We start from the raw sequence: 19180 nt of genomic DNA on the forward strand, positions 1-19180 counted from the left end.
TTTTTTCTACTCTGATTCATTTTCTTCTTCTTACCCTCTCCTGAAGTAGTTGGTGGTTAGCAGAAAACCGGTAATTTTTATATTACAAATTTTAAAATTAATTACATAACCAAAATAAAATTGGAATGTTGATTTGGTTGAAAAATCGTAGGTTTGAAAATTACAGGGGACACAAAGATTGGCAACCATACTCAAATTATTTTTACAGAAATCTATACGAGCAACAAGCGTCAAGTCTCTGTCACAGTTTTACAGATTTTCACTCACAATTTTTTTTTTCCAAAAGAAGAATCTACCACAATTACTACTAACATCAGTAAAACACAAACTACACCGTCCCGCTACTAAAGAAGGATTAAACTGTAATTTTAAATCTACTATGTAATAATTATTTGGAAAAATGTTTGGTAGCTACTAGGAGTAAGCTCCAACACATGCTCACACATACAGACAATTTAAATGTCCGTTTAACTACTGGAACTATCAATAAATACATGAATAAACTTATACAGGTTATGTGTAGAGCACCATAACCATAGCTTCCGGTACCGTTCCGGTGTATGGTGCAGCGGAATCCGATCATCGGCGATTTGGTCCGTTATGACTCAATTACATTTTCTGACACGGTTCTTTTTTTATTAAACGGGACCTAATTAATTTCGATTGAACCGATTCAATTAAAAAAAATGTCAGTGTAAAAATGTTAAACACCCAAAGCCGACTTCATTTCACGATTTAACCTTAAGAAAAAAACTTTACTCTTTACCTAGAGTTCTTCGGAGTACACAGAATTCATCTAGGTCGATTTGAGGATAGAGATGGATTTAAGCACGGGTTCATCTAGTATGAGTAGATCTTATGGTTCTTTGTTAAAGAAGTTGTTAACTTCACTTTTATTCAAAATTTACAATTAATATTTTTAAAAGCAATTTAGTTAACCCCCAACCAATGGAGATGCTCTTATATCTTATCTCCATATATTAATAGAGAAGCACTCTCACAAAAATGCTGAACTGTCGTGCTTACAAAGCTTCCTGTACTTTTCTAATAAATGCTCTTACTTCTCACGGTTATTTACATAAATATGCTATTGAAATATTATGAGCCAATGTATTTTTATTAATTTTAAAAAATGAAAGATTTAATCAACTATTAAATCAAAAAATATATTTAATTATCATTTTATAACCTATTTACTTATTAAAAGTAAATTATATTTTACAAAAAAAAAATTATTCATTTATTTATCGCTTTGATCATTTTTCTCATTGCATTTTTAAACTTAGAATTAGTTTAAATTAAATCTATTAGTTTAAAAATATTGCTTTATTTATTTAATGGTATAGTGATATTGATAATAACGTGAAACATAAAATATGTGAATTTGATTTTTAGAAACACAAAAAGACATCAAAACTTTCTAAACCACCTTATAATTGTTTTCCAAGTTCAAATATTTCACGGGTGAAACGTAGTTTACAGAAATAAACGCAAATTTGAATAAACGAAAAAAAATTTACCAACAGATTTTGTTTTATACAAACAAATTTTAAATCTCAAATGATAATTTTTACTCATAATATTTTATTTAAATCAATTTATTCCATACATAGTGCGGGTTAGTACATAGTTTTATATTAAGTAAGGTTAATTTGAGAACTTGACATGTGGCCCACTATCTAATTAATATGTATCTTCTTTTTTAAAACATCGTACCTATTATATTTTCATTTAATTTACTTATATTTTCTTATAATAAAATATATCAAACCTTTTTTTGATTTCATAAAATTTGATTATTTATATATATATATATATGTGATTTTTTTAATTTCCTACATTTTATCAAAGAAAAACATCAACTAAGTATATGGCCAAAACATACAAGTAAATAAATATGCATCATGTATTTGGTCGTTAGTTCACTGATCGATCGATTAATTAAGATTTTGCATGTTAACTATGGGGCTTAATTAGATACGTCGTAGACTACTAAACCCAGTTAGCTATGATTAGTGTTTAAAGCTTGGCATAAATGAACATAAAAGATTCGAAAGGGGCAATAACGTCATTTAGTCACCACGAACAAATTTCCTTTTCATATACTGATTTGTTTTTATCAGTCGGTCTCTGGGTCAAACTTCGTCCTCCTGCATCCGCAGGTGAAGTCTCTCTCTCTCTCCCTCCCTCTCTTTATCTTTCTCTTTTTTTTTTTTCTTCGATCGAACCAGTATATTTACGCAATGATGTACTTTTAGTAACTCTTCTTATTTTTCTGTTGTTTTGCTTAGGAAGGTTTTCCTTCTGGGGGTGTAATCGCTGCTTTTCGTCTTCTCCGTTCAATCGTACGTCACTGTGAGTTCTTTCTTCTCTTTGCTCTCGTTTTCCCAGTTTCTTTGCCTCCCTAGGTTGTAATATCTTCCTCGTTTCTCTCGCTACTCTAAAGTGTTTCAAAGAAAAACTTTTATGGGTTCTTTCTTCTTTTCCTGCACAAGTTTTTCTGGGTTTTGATTTTTTTTTTTTAATGTCACATGTTCATGAACTCATGAGTGTCTTTCTCCTTCTCACCACTTTAATGCTTTCTGAGTTCTACAGAACCATAAAATGCAGATCTAAAGCTTTTGTGGGTCTTTTGTTTTCTTTGTAAAGTTGTTAACTTTTTATGGATGTTTTGATGATTCTTAGCTTAGACACTTTCAGTTCTATAGGGTTCTTGGACGTTGTAGGTTGCTAGAAAAAAAATGTGGGGAAAGGTCTGATTGCTTAACCGTAAAATGCAAATTCAGAGCTTTTGTGAGTCTTTTCGTTTCTTGTAAAGTTGCCAACTTTTGATGGATTTTTTTGATGATGTTACATTCATGCCTTCGAAATGGTTGTTTAAATGCCAGAGAGAAGAAAGTTTCTGTGTAAAGCTCTGATTGCTTAACCGTAAAATGCAAATTCAGAGCTTTTGTGAGTCTTTTCGCTTCTTGTAAAGTTGCCAACTTTTGATGGATTTTTTTGATGATTCTCCCTTGATGTTACATTCATGCCTTCGAAATGTTTGTTTAAATGCCAGAGAGAAGAAAGTTTCTGTGAAAAGCTCATATTATTTAACTTTCAGATTGATTTCAGTGTAATCTTTGTATACATGCATGTATTGGATATGTTTCCTGTTTTGGAGTGTTGTAGGTTGCTGGTGCATGGTCTGAGTTCGTTAAAATGCAGCATTCAAAGCTTTTATGGGTCTTTTGTAAAGTTGTTTGCTTTTGATGAAAACTTCTCATGATTCTTCTCCCTTGCTTACTTACATGCCTGCGCTCTGCTTGTTTAAATGCATGATTCTGAGTTTCTGTTTTGAGTACTGTAGATAGATGGAATTGGTAAGTTTCTGGTGCATGTACAGACTGTGGGGAAAGGCCTGAGTACTTAATCGTAAAAATGCAAATTCAAAGTCTTTTCCTTTCTTGCAAAGTTGTCGAATTTTTGATGATTCTTCCTTGGTTTTACTTACATGCCTTGGCACTGTTTGTTTAAATGCCTGAGAGGAGAAATTTTCAGTGAAAAGCTCATGTTTTTACTTTTCCAGATTGAGTTTAGTGTTACCTTTGTATATATGTATCGATCATGTTTCTGTTTTGGAGTATTGTAGGTTGCTCGTGCCTGGTCTGAGTACTATTTAATCGTTAAACTGCAGATTTAAAGCTTTTATGGGTCCTTTTTTTGTTGTTGAAAAGTTGTTAGCTTTTGGTTAAAACTTCTGATGATTCTCCCTCGAGACACCGTGCTCCGGCTAATATACTGTTGATATCGGGCGATGGAGGTTTCGCATTCACGATTCAGCTCCTTACTCAAAGAGGCTACAACTGTATGCTCTCCTACATCAGTGCCTCAGCTTCAAATCTGCTTGTCGGACTTGGGAGCATGCACTCGGAATGGAGGACTCTCCTTCGCATGTGATGGATGATGGTGAGCTCAGGTTGATCGGAAAAATAAGAGTCTCTGGTTTAGAATATCTCAGCCGGTTTAATAATTGATAATGTGATTTCGTATTCAACATTACGTAAGGCTACTTTACCCATTTGGGGGAATAACTCTGAAGAGATTATTATTCATCTTGATCTCTCCTAGTTTGGGTATTTTCATTTTATAGTCACACCGTTTTCAGTTTGGGGAAATAAATCTAAGAAATCTAACCAAAACCACCTGATCTGAACCAATCAAACATGATTAAGGCTGCACCAGAAACAACTAAACCCCGAAATATGATGGAACCTTGCTTGCGTGATTGTATCCACGACTGTGAACAATTTTTGAGTTGATGAGTTTGAAGCAAGGTAATGATTTTTTTGAAACGTATGTGGCTAAATTTGAAAGAGCTTTAATTAGGTTGACTACAAGAGTTCAAACACCATCTTACTGCCCCCACCAGTTAAAACCTGATCAATCTTCAAACTAAACTTCATCAGGAAACCAAATGAAGAGATGCAGGAGAAAATTACCATATAAGATTTTGACAGCCACATGCACAGTTTTGATATATCTATCGAAACAACAACACAAACAACATACCTTTTTTTAGATTTTCAAATATACAATGGTCAGTGTCTTGTTTCCTTAGAGAGTTAGAGGTACTCCTAGATTTACCTGAAGAACACATGAAAGACTCGACAGTATTTGGTGCGGGTGAGCTTTATTTCTAAGGCCATATAAAAACAAAGTATTCCATGTATCGACGTTACCAAAAACGTTCGGGAGGCACAAGTAAATGTGCATGCTTAGGTTTCTTAATTTAAAATTAAATTGTTCAAACTTTTTATTTAATCAGATCCTTCACACTTCCAAACATCTTACTACATGATGTGCAAGCTAGAGATCATAAAATAAACCAAATGATTTGTGCTAGAATGACCAATGTGGCAATGTAGAAGTTGTTTTTAATATGGAAAATAATTTGAGTATCCATATATATATTTTTGATCTCGCTGTTGTAGATCATTAATTGATGGTACTGTATACTTAGTACAGTAAAACCTCTATAAATTAATACTCTATAAATTAATAATCACTATAAATTAATAAATTTTGCTGGTCCCAAGTCGGGCCAGTGTAAAAATTAACAATATTCGATAAGATAATAAGATAATAATTTTTTTGAAATCTCAATGTAAAATATGGTCCCAATAATATCATAAATTAATAATCATGTAAATTTATATATATATATATATATACTGATATAATAGTGTATGTTTCTCCTAAAACTCATTTCTATAGAATATTTGTAATGTTGTATTTTCAAACTATAATGATATCTCTAAAATATTTTATAACATGTCATACAAATAATTAAATTTTAAAGTTTTAATTTTTAGATATGCATCATTTACAATTTGATAATTAGACAGATTATTAAAATATGAGAATTAATATTATTATTATTCATAAATTTGAATTTATGTATGTCATGTGTATAAGTCAATTTGTTTATAGTATTTGTAATTTATTGTCAATAATGCTTTATAAATATTACAAGTTTAATTCCTAAACCATAAAATTTATAACATCCGAAAGTTTAATCTTATTTTGCTATAATTGTTCCAATTCATAATTTAAAAAAAATAAACAATTAAAAATATATCTATAAATTAATATTACTATAAATTAATAAAATATCTTGATCTCCAACATTAGAGGTTTTACTGTACGAATTAAAATATTTGTCGTTAGAGAACAGAAAGAAATAAAATGTTAAACCGTGCACGAAAACAAACACCTAATTTGTTCTTTTAAGTATATATATACAACAAATCAAGATAATAAATAAGATCCGATTTACGTTCAAGTTTGTCACTCTTTCTTCTCTTATCATAAATCTCACATAACAACAACAATAATAAACAAACACATAGAGAGGATTAAGAGGGATACAATTTTTTTGCCATATTCTTCTTTTATTATTCTTTGTTTCTCTTTTTCTTCCACAAATCTCCGCAAAATCTTCCCTCAAACTCAGATCCGATTCTTCCTTCTTCCTTCTTCTAAATAGATTCTTCTTTCTTTCTTTCTTTCTTTCTCGCAGTTAAAAAGAAAACACTTTTCTTGCGAAAGTCCTCAACTTTCATATCAGCTTCAATCAATCAATCAATCAATCCACTTGTGTTGTTTGTTAACTTGCTGATTTAGCTACTTGGGTTTGTTTTTTGATTCGAACCCGTCTTTAACTGTATATGGCGATTGGGTTTTACTGGTGAATTCAAAAAGAGAGAGATGGATCGGAATCAAAAGATGGATCATGTTACCGGCGGGAAGTTTAAGTTGGGTAGGAAGCTTGGAAGTGGATCCTTCGGGGAACTTTATTTAGGTACCAATCTTTTGGCATGTTGAGAGTGTTCTTGCATTTGGGTTTTGTTTAGTTGTATCTAAAGTGTGATTTTTTAATCTTTCTCTTTGATGTGTGTGTCATCATCTAGGGATCAATATCCAAACAGGAGAAGAAGTCGCTGTTAAGCTGGTAACAACTACGTATTTGTTTTCTTAGTTCTTCATTCAAATTTTGGATCCTACTGACTCTTGCAGTCTTTATATGTTTCTATGATTGTATCTGACAGTTTTTGTAAATAGTTTTGAGTAAGACTAGTTTTGACTTGAAATCATACTGTACCTCAACGTTCATGTTTCACTCTTTCTCTGTTTATCAAGCTCCATTTCTAAAAACGGTTCTCTTTGACAATAGGAACCTGTGAAGACGAGGCATCCTCAATTGCAGTATGAATCGAAAATATATATGTTTCTTCAAGGAGGAAGTGAGTTGTGTTTCTTGGTTAGTTTATATGAAGTTTTTAGTTCCAAACTCTGATGGTTTAACATGTTATCTTTATTTTCAAATAGCGGGTGTTCCCCATCTCAAATGGTTTGGAGTTGAGGGTGAATACAGTTGTATGGTTATCGACCTTCTTGGGCCTAGCTTGGAGGACTTGTTCAATTACTGCAAGCGAATATTTTCATTAAAATGTGTTCTAATGCTCGCAGATCAATTGGTAAGTGCTGAGTAATGGGTGTGCCCTTTATGTTATGATGTTAGATTGGTCTTTGGGAACGCTGCTCATCTCTTCATTTGAATATGTTGTACCAATGCAGTTATGTAGAGTTGAGTACATGCATTCACGGGGTTTTCTTCACCGCGACATTAAACCAGACAACTTTTTGATGGGTCTTGGGCGAAAAGCAAACCAGGTAATCCTACTGTTTCAGCATGAGTTGGTGTATGTCTTGAAGGTGTCTTTGGAATAAATCTTCGTGTGATTCTTAGGATAGGACTAGTACTAAAGCCTTCTGGTTTACTGAATTAATTTTCAACCTCAGGTGTATATCATTGATTTTGGCCTTGCTAAAAAATACAAGGATCTTCAGACACAAAAGCATATACCATACAGGTGAGATCTGCAAATTCTTACCCTTCCTTTGCGGATATCAATGCTTACTGAATCTTTTTGTCTAGGAACCTGTTGTAGTATTTATTTTAGTTGATCTTTCATGCCTATCCTATTACTGAAACACAAATTTTATGCTGCACGAGTGTTTTCTTATAGCTCTCTCCCAGACCTTTGTGTTGGTACGAGAATAGAAAATATTCTCTTCTCCTTACTGAGTTCAAGACCTGTGTTCGATACTTTACTTTGTGCACTCCTGTACCAGCTTGCTTTGTTAGAATTCCTTGTAATTTTGCAGGGAAAACAAGAATCTTACAGGAACTGCTCGGTATGCAAGTGTGAACACACACCTTGGGATTGGTAAGAGCTGCTTTCATCTCATACATCCGCGGATTTCTTGTCAGAAGCATTTAAAAACTCTTGGCTTCACACTTGGTTACAGAGCAAAGTAGAAGAGATGATCTGGAGTCACTTGGTTATGTGTTGATGTATTTTCTACGAGGAAGGTAGTGGAATTTCTTTGTTGCATACAGCTTATAACTTCTTAAAGAAAATGAAATTCTTGGACTTGAGTTCATTTCTCCTGTCCCAGTCTTCCGTGGCAAGGTTTAAAAGCTGGTACAAAGAAGCAGAAGTATGACAAGATTAGTGAAAAGAAGATGCTTACTTCTGTAGAGGTACATCATTGTTAAGGTTTTGTAGGCAGATAATGTTTTAAGATGTTCAGTAGTACTGACATAGCATGGTTTTACTTATTGGAGACACTTTGCAAGTCGTATCCATCAGAGTTCACCTCGTATTTCCATTACTGTCGATCATTGAGATTTGAGGACAAACCAGATTATTCATATCTGAGAAGACTTTTCAGGGACCTTTTCATTCGTGAAGGTTAAAAATTCTTACTCTCTTTGTTTTTTTAATCCCGATCGATTATTAGATTGTTTATGGTCTATGCAGTTTTGTGGGACTTACGAAGTATCATCCCTTGCTTTCTTTGATGGAATGAACTATGCAGGTTACCAGCTCGATTACGTGTTCGATTGGACAATTTCAAAATATCCTCAGTCTGGCTCTAGTTCGAGACCAAGGGTTAGTCCTATTCTTGATTTACTTGTGAGAGCCACAATTAAATAATCCAAAATCTTATCCTGCTATTGTTATCTATGTGTCTATCATTCATAACAGCCATCTCCAAGACCAGCATTGGACCCTCCAGGACCACCTGCAGAAAGAGCTGAAAAGCCTACAGGTACACTGATGTTCTCTGCCTCTTATGACTAAATTTCTCCGACTAATACAAAGATAAATATCAAAAATGTCTTTTAGCTTGTATATTTTTGAGACTTGAGTGATGATAATTTTGGGTGCTGATAAACGTGCACTATTTCACCTGAACCTTCAGATATCAAATTGTGTCCAGAGACTTAACAAAAATTCTCAAATAGTGAAAGATCCCAAACAACTCATTTTCTTGTTCTGTGTAGTAGGACAGGACCTGCGAGGAAGATTTACAGGCGCACTTGAGGCATTCACCAGACGAAATGTTTCAAGCCAAGGCGCTCATGGTGACCGCTCTAGACACAGATCTTCTGATGATATACCCGCTTCTGCCAAGGAAGTGGTTAGTTTTTGGTGTTAATTCTCTTGTTGGCCAATCCTGTAGATCTATCATGAAAATTTCTGTACTTGATGATTCAAAGATATCCTCAGGTTAAGTAGGAATTTTCTAAAGAATATGAGTTGGTCTTGATTTGTTGGCTTCACTTGCAGCACGAGTCTCGGAATGGAAGTACCTCAAAGAGAGGTGTGATCTCAAGCAGCAGACCTGGCTCATCAGCGGAGCCAAGCGAGAACCACTCAAGCCGACTATTTTCAAGTGGATCACGCCATGCCACAACCCAACGGGTTCAACAGAGCTATGAATCCAAGCAAACATCTGCAGCTGCAAGGCCTGGGCATGAGGATGCCATTAGAAGCTTCGAGCTCCTCACCATTGGCGGCTCTGGGAAAAAGAGGAAATGAAGATAAGGAATGAGAAGTTTGATGAGAGTGAAAAGACAACATTCCATGCTGATGGCTCTGTCCTCTGATAATAGGAAAGACATGTCCACGCATTGTTTTAACATTTGGAACAAGATGAGAGAAAGAAAGAGAGTTAATACATTCTCCCAATCTCTCATTCTCTGTTTTAGAAGAATCTGTTAATAAAGCATTAAAGTGTAACTTGTCATGTGTACTTCACTTTTTTCCTCCTCTGTTTTCTAAAACTTCGATATAGAATGAAAATGTGAAAACCTATCTCGTCTTCTCCAACCTTGTGGCGTTCATAATATATTTAAATATACAAAACCAACGTTATTTACTAGTGATATTGGTCAAATGAAGTTCTCAGACTTTGATGAAGATTCCTGTTGACAAATCTTGGACAAAAATAAGAAAATATATTTTGTCTGCATCTGCTGAAACATCGTAGAACATACATTTTGGTTACATAAAGAGTATTTCTTTCTCAACACCGAGAAATAGGCGTAGGTTACATCTTTCAAAAGCTACCATTAAACACAGAAAACAAGACATAGCGACTAATGTCTTCTAGTAGTGATGAACGGAGTGGAGCTGAGATGAGCTGCGAGATTGGGTGATGAAAATTCATCAACTTGGTGGCTGGGTGTCACTCTTGAGATGGGCGTAGTAAATTGCATCTTGTTTTCTATGGGAGTTAGTGGAAGGGGACTTGCCGGTGTAAGACTTTGTAGCTGTGAGCTCTTTCCCGGTCTCAAAGTAGCGAGGTAAGCATGTCCGTTGCAGAAAGGAAGGCTCGCCGCTTGAACTGTTGATTCTTTCTCCTTTGCCACTTGAGCTCCACATGGTTCCTTCAAACATTGAAATGAAACTGCATTTAGGATCAGAGCATAACAAAGAGATCAATGAAAAGCTTTTTGTGCTTATTAGTTATTACCCCGAGCATAAGAAAGGTAAAAGCCTGGTTATCAGATCCAAGGTAGATCTCAATAAGCTTCCTCAAGTCAGCTAGTGTTGCATCCTTTGTAACTCTGAGGGTTGTTATGAGCTTTCGAAGGTTATCAGCAGTTGTTTCCCATTTAACATATATATCTATCTGACCGTCTTTCCTTTCATCGACTGAGATATTGTTTTCCTTTGCTTCTTCCACTGCTAGTGCTTCAGCCTTATTCGTTGTAGGAAACAACTGATTGTCTTTCTTATCAAGTGGTGCATCATTATTGGCTTGATCCTCCTCATGTCCACCGTGTTGTGACAGCTCTCGCTGATTGCCACAAAGGGTGAAAATGTTTTGAATTCTCAACCTTCTTGACGAGGCTGATTCTTTGTCATCTGCACTGTTGAAGCAGTTCTCTTTACCCACACCTTCAGAGTTTAAACTAAGCATTGGTGTTGTTATTAAGCAGATGCTTTTATCCTCAACTATCACTTTTTCTTCCTCTTCTTCAACCTCTTCTTCTTCAAAGACAGTGCTCAAGCATACCCGGTCAGGGAACATCTGCGTTACCATATTCTCTGCAGGTTTTGGTTGCAAAATGTTAGTGAAATTGCTGCTAATTGTGTTGCTGGATTGGTGTGAAACCCCCCAGAGTTGCTCGACTGGTTCTGGTTCACCCATGTCAAGGTCCATTGACTTCACCATACCAGGATCATCATCAGAGTAAAGACTCCTGAATCTTTTAGCAAACCCGCTAGTTTCATCAACACTTCCTCCATCCCTCGAGCGCCGAAACTCAACCTCTATTTCCTCCAACCGTCTCCTCATCATCTCCAATTCCTCTTGTTGCTGCACAATCCTTTCCTCCATTCTCCTTCTCTCCATCTCAACAAATTCCTCAGCCATTCTTCGGCATTCCTCGAGTTTCTTCTCTAATTCCGATTTCACAAGTTGGGTTCTTTCGTTTACTTTTTCATTTATCTCCTCTTCATTGGTAGCACTTGCTTCCTTTCGTGTTAGTAGGGATCGTAAAGCAGCAATTTCCTCTTCCTTCTCCTTCAGCTGCTTTTGTGCATCATTCCTTTCTTTTTCTTGTTGCTTCTTCTCAGACTGGAGTTTCAGAATAAACTCATCCATTGCAGCTATTCTTGATCCCAAAATAACCGCAGAAGCAGACTCATCACCCCCATTCTTGTCTTTGTTTGGAGTATGAGACCCACGAACTATGCACTTTGCTTTTGCTCCATACTCTAGAGTACAGAGAGTCTTGTGCATTTCCTTTGGATCAGGGCTAGCACACAGGATCATTAGAATCTTTGACTTGTCATCTTCAAAAGAGTCCTGCATCCAGAAAAAAAATAGATGAACACTAAATATATCTTCAAGTTAACTGAGCTGCCACAGACATCTTCCAGAGGAGTAAACAATAGAACACAGTATTCACCTGGAGGAGCATGGTCAGCTTGCTGTCTCTAAAGGGTACGTGAGAGTCTCCATTTGCAATAGATTCCACAACACGCTTCAGAGCAATATTTCCCTGATTGATCTTAGCTGTCTGTTGTACAGAGAGAGAGAGATATAGGTCAGTTGATATCCAAAACTAAACTACTTTGGTAGAATCAAATGGTTCGAGAGAGGCTACAAAAGCAAAACATTACTTGCATCTTAGCTTCAAATCCGGTCTGCCCAGCTTGGTCTATATTTTCTGAACCAGCCATGTCAACAAGCATCAATCTTCCCCCAACAGTGGGCACATCAAGTATAATCTACAGAAACAATAAAACTTGTAAGCTGAAACAGACATGAGTTGTATAGATATATATATATATGATGATTCAATCAAGAAGAATCGTTCTTACAATGCAGTGACTCCGGGAACTTCGTTCGTTGCAAAGAGTACTTTTGACAATCCTCCGTTTCTCCACTTTCACAATTTCTTTAGAAATCTTTCCAGCCTCTGTCCCTGATATGAAGGTTGCGTTTTTCGCCTTTTTCCCCATTACTTCAAGCCTAACCTGTAAACAAACACACAACAAATTACAAAACCTTTAGATATTGATCAAAATGAAAACTACTCCTAAATCAACCCAATTCCAAGTCAGAAACTACAAATTCCAGAGATGCTAATGAACAAAAGAAACTTACTTTGGTGCTTCCTCCTTTAGGCCAACCAATACCTAAATTGTTACTACTGTTAGTGGAAAGAAGATCATAAATCTCTTCATTATAAACCTCCAAGACAGTGACTTGAACAAAAGCAACACCATCTTGATCAGAATCACCCAAAATATCCCTCAAAGATCGATACACAATCCCAGGCTGCTTCCCACAACCAAACATCGTATGACTCTTCCCCGCACCAGTTGGTCCATACATCATAATTGTGCATTTATTCCCAACCTTGACACCTTTGATCCTCTCTTCAATAAACTTCTTGTAAAAATCTTCGATCCCTTCTTCCTCCGAGAAAGAAACACCATCGAGTGTGAAATCTCTGTACCCAACATCAGCTCTGACTCGTACCGTTTGGTTATCTGGGCTAACCTGCAAGATCGAAGCTGATCTCTCTTTCCGATCTGGGTAATCACGGATCCGTCCGATTACTTCGACTGGATGCTCCGGTGGAGTTGGGTCTTTGGATCCATCTGGGTTTGTGGGTTTTGAGTGGAAATTGAGACGTTGTTTGGTTTGTGGAGTTCTGATTACAGTGTATGGGGTTTGATTCGATCTTGCAGATGACGGCGTCGGTGCCATTGTTAAAGAAATTTTCAAGATTTAGAAAGAGCGAAATTGGAATTGGGGATTTTGAGATTCAGAGAGCGTTAGAGTAGAGAGAGAGAGAAAGAGAGTGAAATTGAAAAGGGAATTTAGGGTTTTGTGATTCACGAGGTTTGAATTTTGAACAAAGAAAGAAAGAAACAAACATAACCGTTGTGTGTATGTATATATATATCTAAACGGCTAGTTTTGGTCTCACGGGGCCAGTGTGATTTGATTGATGTAAAAATAATAATATTTTCGGCAAAGTAAAATATAGTATTTATTCTCTTTCTGAAAAAGGTAAAGTGGGATTTTGATATGGGCCTGATTGTTTATTACGTGAGTGGGCTTTATTAATTTTTGAAGGCCCAAAGTTTGTAGGATTAGGGTTTTCACTCAAAGTCTCTCTTATAAACTCGCTCCTTTGAGATAATTTGTGGTTTTGGAGCAGTGGGGAAAACGACGGCACCGAGCTTCACCGAAGAGCGAAAATGGTGACTCTCTTCTCTCTCTCTCTTTCTTTAGATTTCTCTTAGGTTATGCTGAGACTTAGTATTTCCGTAGAGTTTGTATTTGGTTGCTAATGTATGCTTTTGAACAATCGAAAATACTTGTTTTTAGATCTGTTTTGTGTTTGTTTTTGCATCTGAAATCGAGTATTATTGGAGTCTAGAATGCTCAGTCTTTGAATCGGTTGTGTTGTTTTCTTAGAGGATTTGATTCACTTCGTCTCTGTGAAGAGCAGAGCATCAGAAATGATGTAACGTCGTGCATTTATTATGCAATTCAGTTCTGATTTTTAGGGGAATTTGGAAATTTGTATGTTCATTTGAAGGATTTGTAATTTTAGGATTCACAAACTGTTTATTGACTAGTTGAGTAGTCAGTTCGTATTGTAGCAATCAGTTCTGAATGATTTAGGAGAATGGGGAAGTTATGTTAATACATTGATGTGTGTAAACTTAAGGGGGATTTCTGTTTTATGATGGTACTCAGTTCTGTATGTTGTTGTTGAAACCATTTCTTGTGGTAGTTTAACTCAAAAGGGTTTGTTTTTTTGTGTCTTAGGTGAACATTCCTAAAACTAAGAACACCTACTGCAAGAACAAGGAATGCAAGAAGCATACCTTGCACAAGGTGACGCAGTATAAGAAGGGTAAAGACAGTCTTGCTGCCCAGGGAAAGCGTCGTTATGACCGCAAGCAATCTGGTTATGGAGGTCAGACCAAGCCCGTCTTCCACAAGAAGGTAACACTAAAGCAACAGTAATGCTCTGAGTCAGTTTTGATTTGCCTTATCGTGATCCTAATTACATTCTGAGAACCAATGTAGGAGCTTTGATTCGACTGTGAAATATGTTTCAGTTAATCATGTGAAATTATTGTAGGAATGATCTGTTACTTTTGCCTGCTAATCATTTGTATTTCTTTGGAACAGGCGAAGACAACCAAGAAGATTGTCCTGAGGCTTCAGTGCCAAAGTTGCAAGCATTTCTCCCAACGCCCTATTAAGGTAATGTCCGAGACATTCTTTATCTTTGTTTAACGCTTACAGTCTCATCAGTTCTATTGCTTACATCTGTGTGTGGGTTTTGCAGAGGTGCAAGCACTTTGAGATCGGTGGAGACAAGAAGGGAAAGGGAACATCTCTCTTTTAAGTTGTTTCATCTATCTTCTTTTTTCTTTTGTTTGGTACCTGTCTTGCTTCTTTTCGATACTCAGATACACTTTGAATCTACCAGAAATGGTTGTGGTGTTTAATTTTATAGGACAGTATCGTATGGTTATCTTTAATCTTTTAATTTTGTGAACCAATCTTTCTTCATTATGTTTCAGTTGAATTCTCTAGAACGTATAACAACATTATCTAAGCTTTTAAAAGTTATTACTCTCCAAGATTGCTAATCAAATGACCATAAATAATTCTTGTGTGGTAATAATATATTAATCCTATATTAGATCTAGGTACTAGGTATATAAGCTGAGAACGAGTGCAAGATATACGATATAAGCACCGGCTGTAGTGTTTTTTTTTTGTTTTTTTCTTGCTTCATATTTTACATATAGATTTTCCTTCTTACTAGTTTGTGTTTTGTCTATGTGATCAGCACACTAATTGACCTACTCTCCCATGCTATTGGTTCTGTGAACTGTGTTTAAGTTTTATGATCATGTGGAAACGTTAAAGTTTTATGATAGTGGTGTGTGTATGAACATCAACATAATCATTAGCATTGGCTTTACTCCCCCCCCCCCCCCCCCCCCCTTACAACAATATGTAAATATAGTCTCGTATTGCAATGTGATTGTAAATTAGTGAACTGCACTATACCATCATAGTTTCTCATTTCATATTTTATGTTACATTCGGTCATTTGAAATTTGTAGTTCACAATTTACAGTATAAATACTATTCTTGTTTTGAAATTTACTAATCAGAGAGATTAAAAAAATGGTAATTAACGTACACCATTAAAAAGTTAAATTTTCAGCACATTAACTTACTCATGTGCAGATGTGCTTTGTGTAGTGTATTTACTAACTAAACTCGTACTTTTTGTTTTTTGTGTTTAATGGTGATCTAATATATATTTCTTCCGTACCTATGTTATATAATTTTTTCTGCAACACAAAAGTCAAGTAGTTCTGTTCTGTGTGTGTAAATATTTCTCACTGGCAGAATGTGCAACGCTAATAGCTGCAAGAAGTGGCAACAATTTTACTCGATTGTAAAATACATTTCTGAATATAACTCAAAAGTTTCAATATTATATGAAAGAAGAAGAGAGAGTAAAATGTATATGAATCCAATAAATCTACTTGCATTTCATAAGTGGTCTATTAGGTAATATACATAAACTGAATGTTAGTAATATATATATAGGTGAATACATATATATAGGTGAATTCCATTGTTGTCAAACCCTAGTAAGGGGTGAGAAAGAGCATGAAAAACAGAGACAAAGAGAGTAAGGAAATCTGGTTTTTAATTACTAATGACTAATCCTTAGCATTTGAGCCAAAAACATCATTAGCAATTTTGACATTGTTGCTTTCATCTCAGGGTCTGAAGAATCTGCACGAAAACTCATTACATAATAAGACGTTCTTTGCGGTTCTAAACCAAGCCCAAATAAAAGCAGAAATACGCCATTGAGAACGCCAGTAAAGGCAGCCATAAACAGAAAACTCTCACTTGGTGGTGACATGCTTATCCAAAGCTTGAAACCTGATAAGGCAACACTCAATGGCAAAAAGAACAGCTACTAAATGACCAGAATCCGACGCATTGCATAGTAGCGATTGATGTTTATTATACCGTATCCGTACGTAGTACGGATAAATGCTAGTATATATAAAATTCATAGATCATAGATAGAATACATTCTTTGTTTTACAAATGTATAATTAAAAACATAGATAAATGCAGTCTATATACTGCATGAAAATTACATGATACTCATAGAGAGGGATCGATGGAAACTTTCACTTAGAAGCAAAATGGAGATAGAGAAACACAAACAGCAGTACGACCGGGAACACCAAGAGGAGTGGAGGAGAAGGAGGAGCCACAGGCCCCATCATCAACGGAACGAACAATAAGATGAGTGCAACGACAACAACCGCCAGAACCGAGCCCATCCCGAATCCAAACTTATTCGCCATTTTCTTCTTTTTTTTTTTTTTGTCGATAAGACAAGCAATTCTGTGTTTGTCTTTAACTGCAGAAGCTATATAAACAGAATCGGACATCAATTCTACGGTTGTGTCGTTTCCCCAAGAATTAGAGACAACGTTTCGTATAAAATATGCATGAATGACACAACACAAAACCTTTCACGTTTTAATAACCAACTCTAACCTCTCCAATACGGTGCGTTTCGTTGTGTTTTGTGGTTATGGAGGTCAGACCAAGCCCGTCTTCCACAAGAAGGTAACACTAAAGAAACAATAATGCTCTGATTCAGATTTGATTTACCCTATTTTGATCCCTTATTGCAGTCTGAGAACCAATGCAGGAGTTGAGATTTTACTCTGAAATATGTTTCAAATAGCCTGTTATCCTATGAAAGTCTTATAGGAATTATCTGTTCCTACGCCTGTGCTCATCATTTGTATTTCGTTCTAACAGGCTAAGACAACCAAGAAGATTGTCCTGAGGCTTCAGTGCCAAAGCTGCAAACATTTCTCCCAACGCCCTATTAAGGTAATGTGTGAGACATTCATTATCGTTGTTAAACACTCCTTTGGTATCGGTTCTGAGACATTTGTGTGTGGGTTTTGCAGAGGTGCAAGCACTTTGAGATCGGTGGAGACAAGAAGGGAAAGGGAACATCTCTCTTTTAAGTTGTTTCAGCTATCTACTTTTGTTTTGTTTTGTTTTGTTTGGTAACTGTCTTGCTTCGATACTCAGATATACTTTGAATCTACCAGAAATGGTCGCGGTGTTTAATTTTATAGGACAGTGTCGTATGGATATCTTTTATCTTTAAAGTTTGTGAACCAATCTTTCTTCATTAGGTTTCAGTTGAATTCTTTAGAACGTATAACAACAATATCTAAGCTTTAAAAAAATATTACACTCAAAGATAGCTAATAATCAAAAGACCATAAATACATCTTGTGGCGTAATAATATTTTTGATCCTATATTTGGTAGATAAAGTTCTGCAACACAAAATTCTAGTAGCTCTCTGTGTAAATATTTCTGCAACACAGAATTTGCAATAAGTGGCAACAATATAATTCTACTCGATTGTACAACAGACATCTGAATATAACTCAAAGTTTCAATATTGTAGGAAAGAAAAAGAGAGTAAAATAGTATATGAATCCAATATACATAACCTGAGTGTTAGTAATACCTTGTTATAAAAGCAATTGCAGAGATGACATAGTGACTGAGAGATTTCATTCATTCACTTAAAACAAGGGGAAAGAAGCTACAAAACTTGACAAACATGGATTTGCGTTGGAGAAAAACATTTTAAAGATACTAATAATGATCAACAGTGAGTATATATGTATGTAGGTGAACTACATTGTTGTCAAACCCTAGTTGTGAGTGTTGTTCATACCTTCAAAGTCATAATCTAGAAGACGGATCCTAAGTTATCTTCTAACACCGGTGTTTGGTAAGTGCTCGACAGAAAAGAATCAGTGGCTCCCAGAAGTGGATCGTAGCCAGGAAATAGTGAAGAAAACTCCAAATCCATCCGACAAGGATCCCAAACACCATCGTTGGCACAAACCCCAAGATAATCTGTGGCCGGCATTGGATACACCGGAAAATAATCGCCGCCTGAAAACCCTAACGAAAAAGGATCGAACAGAGAAGAATCCGAAACACCGACATCCGAGGAAAACTTGGAAGCAGGATAAGATCCCAAACTGGAATCCGTTTCGTGGTAGCCAGGGAAGACGTGACCCAAGTCGTCAAATCCTAAACGATCTTCCGGCATCATAGCCACGTTACAATTTGTAATGGTGGCGTTTTCTGGAACCCTAATATGATCATCATCTTCTTCCGTCTCCTTCGGCTTAGGTTTCTTCGAGTCGCCTCTTCTTAACATACTTATCTTTAGTTGCTTGATTTCAACTAGGTGAGAGCTAAGCTTATCGATATGTCTCCTCAAATCCTCACCCGACAAACCCTTGATATCAGAGACGAAGTCGTAAAGATCGCAAGCGTGATTCTTTCTCTTGTGATCGCTTAACGCATTGAACTTTCCAACGATCCCTTTTAGGGCTTATGGGTTATCTTGAGGCTCGGGCCAGACTTGGAGATCGTTGTTGGGGCCGTAACAGATGAAACCGACAGAGTTGCCGCATAGAACAGAGAGCTCTGTCGCTTTCCTCTTGAACCCTGGAAACCTCTTTTCGAAAAAGTTCTTCTTCTTCAAATCATCATCAGAGAACTTGTTACGAGGAGCCATCGTGTAATCGTGTATTCAGAGATCGTGTATTCAGAGAGAAAGTAGAAAAAGGTTTAGCCGCTTGAGTTTCCTTTTACGAACACTCTTTTAATAATACATTATCCATCCTATTCCT

The 19180-nt window shown here is 36.0% G+C and overlaps 4 protein-coding genes, 2 long non-coding RNA genes and 1 pseudogene across 9 annotated transcripts; 4 read left to right on the top strand and 3 right to left on the bottom strand.

Annotated features, from left to right (window-relative positions):
* The first annotated feature begins 2102 nt into the window (after window positions 1-2102).
* LOC104719011 (uncharacterized) lies at window positions 2103-4109 on the top strand. 3 transcript variants are annotated; one of them, XR_756488.3, is made up of 3 exons: window positions 2103-2162; window positions 2292-2355; window positions 3677-4109. It is a non-coding gene; the product is annotated as an uncharacterized LOC104719011 (long non-coding RNA). The 3 variants fall into 3 exon arrangements; XR_015569108.1 differs by having other exon boundaries at window positions 2129-2162; window positions 3717-4109; XR_015569109.1 differs by having other exon boundaries at window positions 2133-2162; window positions 3632-4109.
* A 1695-nt stretch (window positions 4110-5804) lies between these two features.
* Window positions 5805-9725, top strand: LOC104719012 (casein kinase 1-like protein 11). Of its 2 annotated transcripts, none has more exons than XM_010436842.2 (14): window positions 5805-6343; window positions 6453-6493; window positions 6716-6785; window positions 6871-7019; window positions 7120-7215; window positions 7345-7415; window positions 7711-7772; window positions 7855-7918; window positions 8005-8089; window positions 8174-8300; window positions 8428-8501; window positions 8598-8661; window positions 8897-9033; window positions 9183-9725. In XM_010436842.2, the coding sequence occupies exons 1-14, from the start codon at window positions 6250-6252 to the stop codon at window positions 9432-9434; spliced, it is 1386 nt and encodes a 461-aa protein (XP_010435144.1). In that variant the 5' UTR covers window positions 5805-6249; the 3' UTR covers window positions 9435-9725. The 2 variants fall into 2 exon arrangements, with proteins under 2 accessions (XP_010435144.1, XP_010435146.1); XM_010436844.3 differs by having other exon boundaries at window positions 8900-9033.
* Window positions 9726-9833: 108 nt separating this feature from the next.
* Window positions 9834-13385, bottom strand: LOC104719013 (kinesin-like protein KIN-10A). The gene is made up of 6 exons (XM_010436845.2): window positions 12517-13385; window positions 12231-12386; window positions 12030-12137; window positions 11816-11926; window positions 10372-11712; window positions 9834-10285 (listed from the first exon to the last, which is right to left on the bottom strand). The coding sequence occupies exons 1-6, from the start codon at window positions 13123-13125 to the stop codon at window positions 9995-9997; spliced, it is 2616 nt and encodes an 871-aa protein (XP_010435147.1). The 5' UTR covers window positions 13126-13385; the 3' UTR covers window positions 9834-9994.
* A 108-nt stretch (window positions 13386-13493) lies between these two features.
* Window positions 13494-14945, top strand: LOC104719016 (large ribosomal subunit protein eL42z/eL42y). Its single transcript, XM_010436847.3, has 4 exons — window positions 13494-13625; window positions 14200-14379; window positions 14569-14643; window positions 14729-14945. The coding sequence occupies exons 1-4, from the start codon at window positions 13623-13625 to the stop codon at window positions 14786-14788; spliced, it is 318 nt and encodes a 105-aa protein (XP_010435149.1). The 5' UTR covers window positions 13494-13622; the 3' UTR covers window positions 14789-14945.
* A 1488-nt stretch (window positions 14946-16433) lies between these two features.
* Window positions 16434-16834, bottom strand: LOC104719015 (uncharacterized). The gene has a single exon (XM_010436846.2). The coding sequence runs from the start codon at window positions 16794-16796 to the stop codon at window positions 16617-16619; it is 180 nt and encodes a 59-aa protein (XP_010435148.1). The 5' UTR covers window positions 16797-16834; the 3' UTR covers window positions 16434-16616.
* Window positions 16835-16947: 113 nt separating this feature from the next.
* Window positions 16948-17624, top strand: LOC147936118 (uncharacterized). The gene is made up of 3 exons (XR_015569007.1): window positions 16948-17064; window positions 17263-17337; window positions 17418-17624. It is a non-coding gene; the product is annotated as an uncharacterized LOC147936118 (long non-coding RNA).
* Window positions 17625-17944: 320 nt separating this feature from the next.
* Window positions 17945-19130, bottom strand: LOC109126855 (agamous-like MADS-box protein AGL49 pseudogene; annotated as a pseudogene).
* Window positions 19131-19180: the final 50 nt, after the last annotated feature.

The sequence above is a fragment of the Camelina sativa genome, chromosome 10 (genome assembly GCF_030686135.1).
Source record: "Camelina sativa cultivar CO46 ecotype springtype chromosome 10, ASM3068613v1".
Classification (NCBI taxonomy): Eukaryota; Viridiplantae; Streptophyta; class Magnoliopsida; order Brassicales; family Brassicaceae; genus Camelina; species Camelina sativa.

Excerpts from the sequence above, each read along its gene's own strand:
- LOC104719012 (XM_010436842.2), top strand. The coding sequence starts at position 6,250 with ATGGATCGGAATCAAAAGATGGATCATGTTACCGGCGGGAAGTTTAAG. Across the intron at positions 7,416-7,710 it reads CAAAAGCATATACCATACAG|GGAAAACAAGAATCTTACAG; the intron begins GTGAGATCTGCA and ends GTAATTTTGCAG. Across the intron at positions 7,919-8,004 it reads ATGTATTTTCTACGAGGAAG|TCTTCCGTGGCAAGGTTTAA; the intron begins GTAGTGGAATTT and ends CTCCTGTCCCAG.
- LOC104719013 (XM_010436845.2), bottom strand. The coding sequence starts at position 13,125 with ATGGCACCGACGCCGTCATCTGCAAGATCGAATCAAACCCCATACACT. Across the intron at positions 12,387-12,516 it reads CTAAAGGAGGAAGCACCAAA|GTTAGGCTTGAAGTAATGGG; the intron begins GTAAGTTTCTTT and ends GTTTGTTTACAG. Across the intron at positions 12,138-12,230 it reads GTTCCCGGAGTCACTGCATT|ATTATACTTGATGTGCCCAC; the intron begins GTAAGAACGATT and ends TTGTTTCTGTAG.
- LOC104719016 (XM_010436847.3), top strand. Across the intron at positions 14,380-14,568 it reads AGCCCGTCTTCCACAAGAAG|GCGAAGACAACCAAGAAGAT; the intron begins GTAACACTAAAG and ends TCTTTGGAACAG. Across the intron at positions 14,644-14,728 it reads TCTCCCAACGCCCTATTAAG|AGGTGCAAGCACTTTGAGAT; the intron begins GTAATGTCCGAG and ends TGGGTTTTGCAG.
- LOC104719015 (XM_010436846.2), bottom strand. The coding sequence starts at position 16,796 with ATGGCGAATAAGTTTGGATTCGGGATGGGCTCGGTTCTGGCGGTTGTT.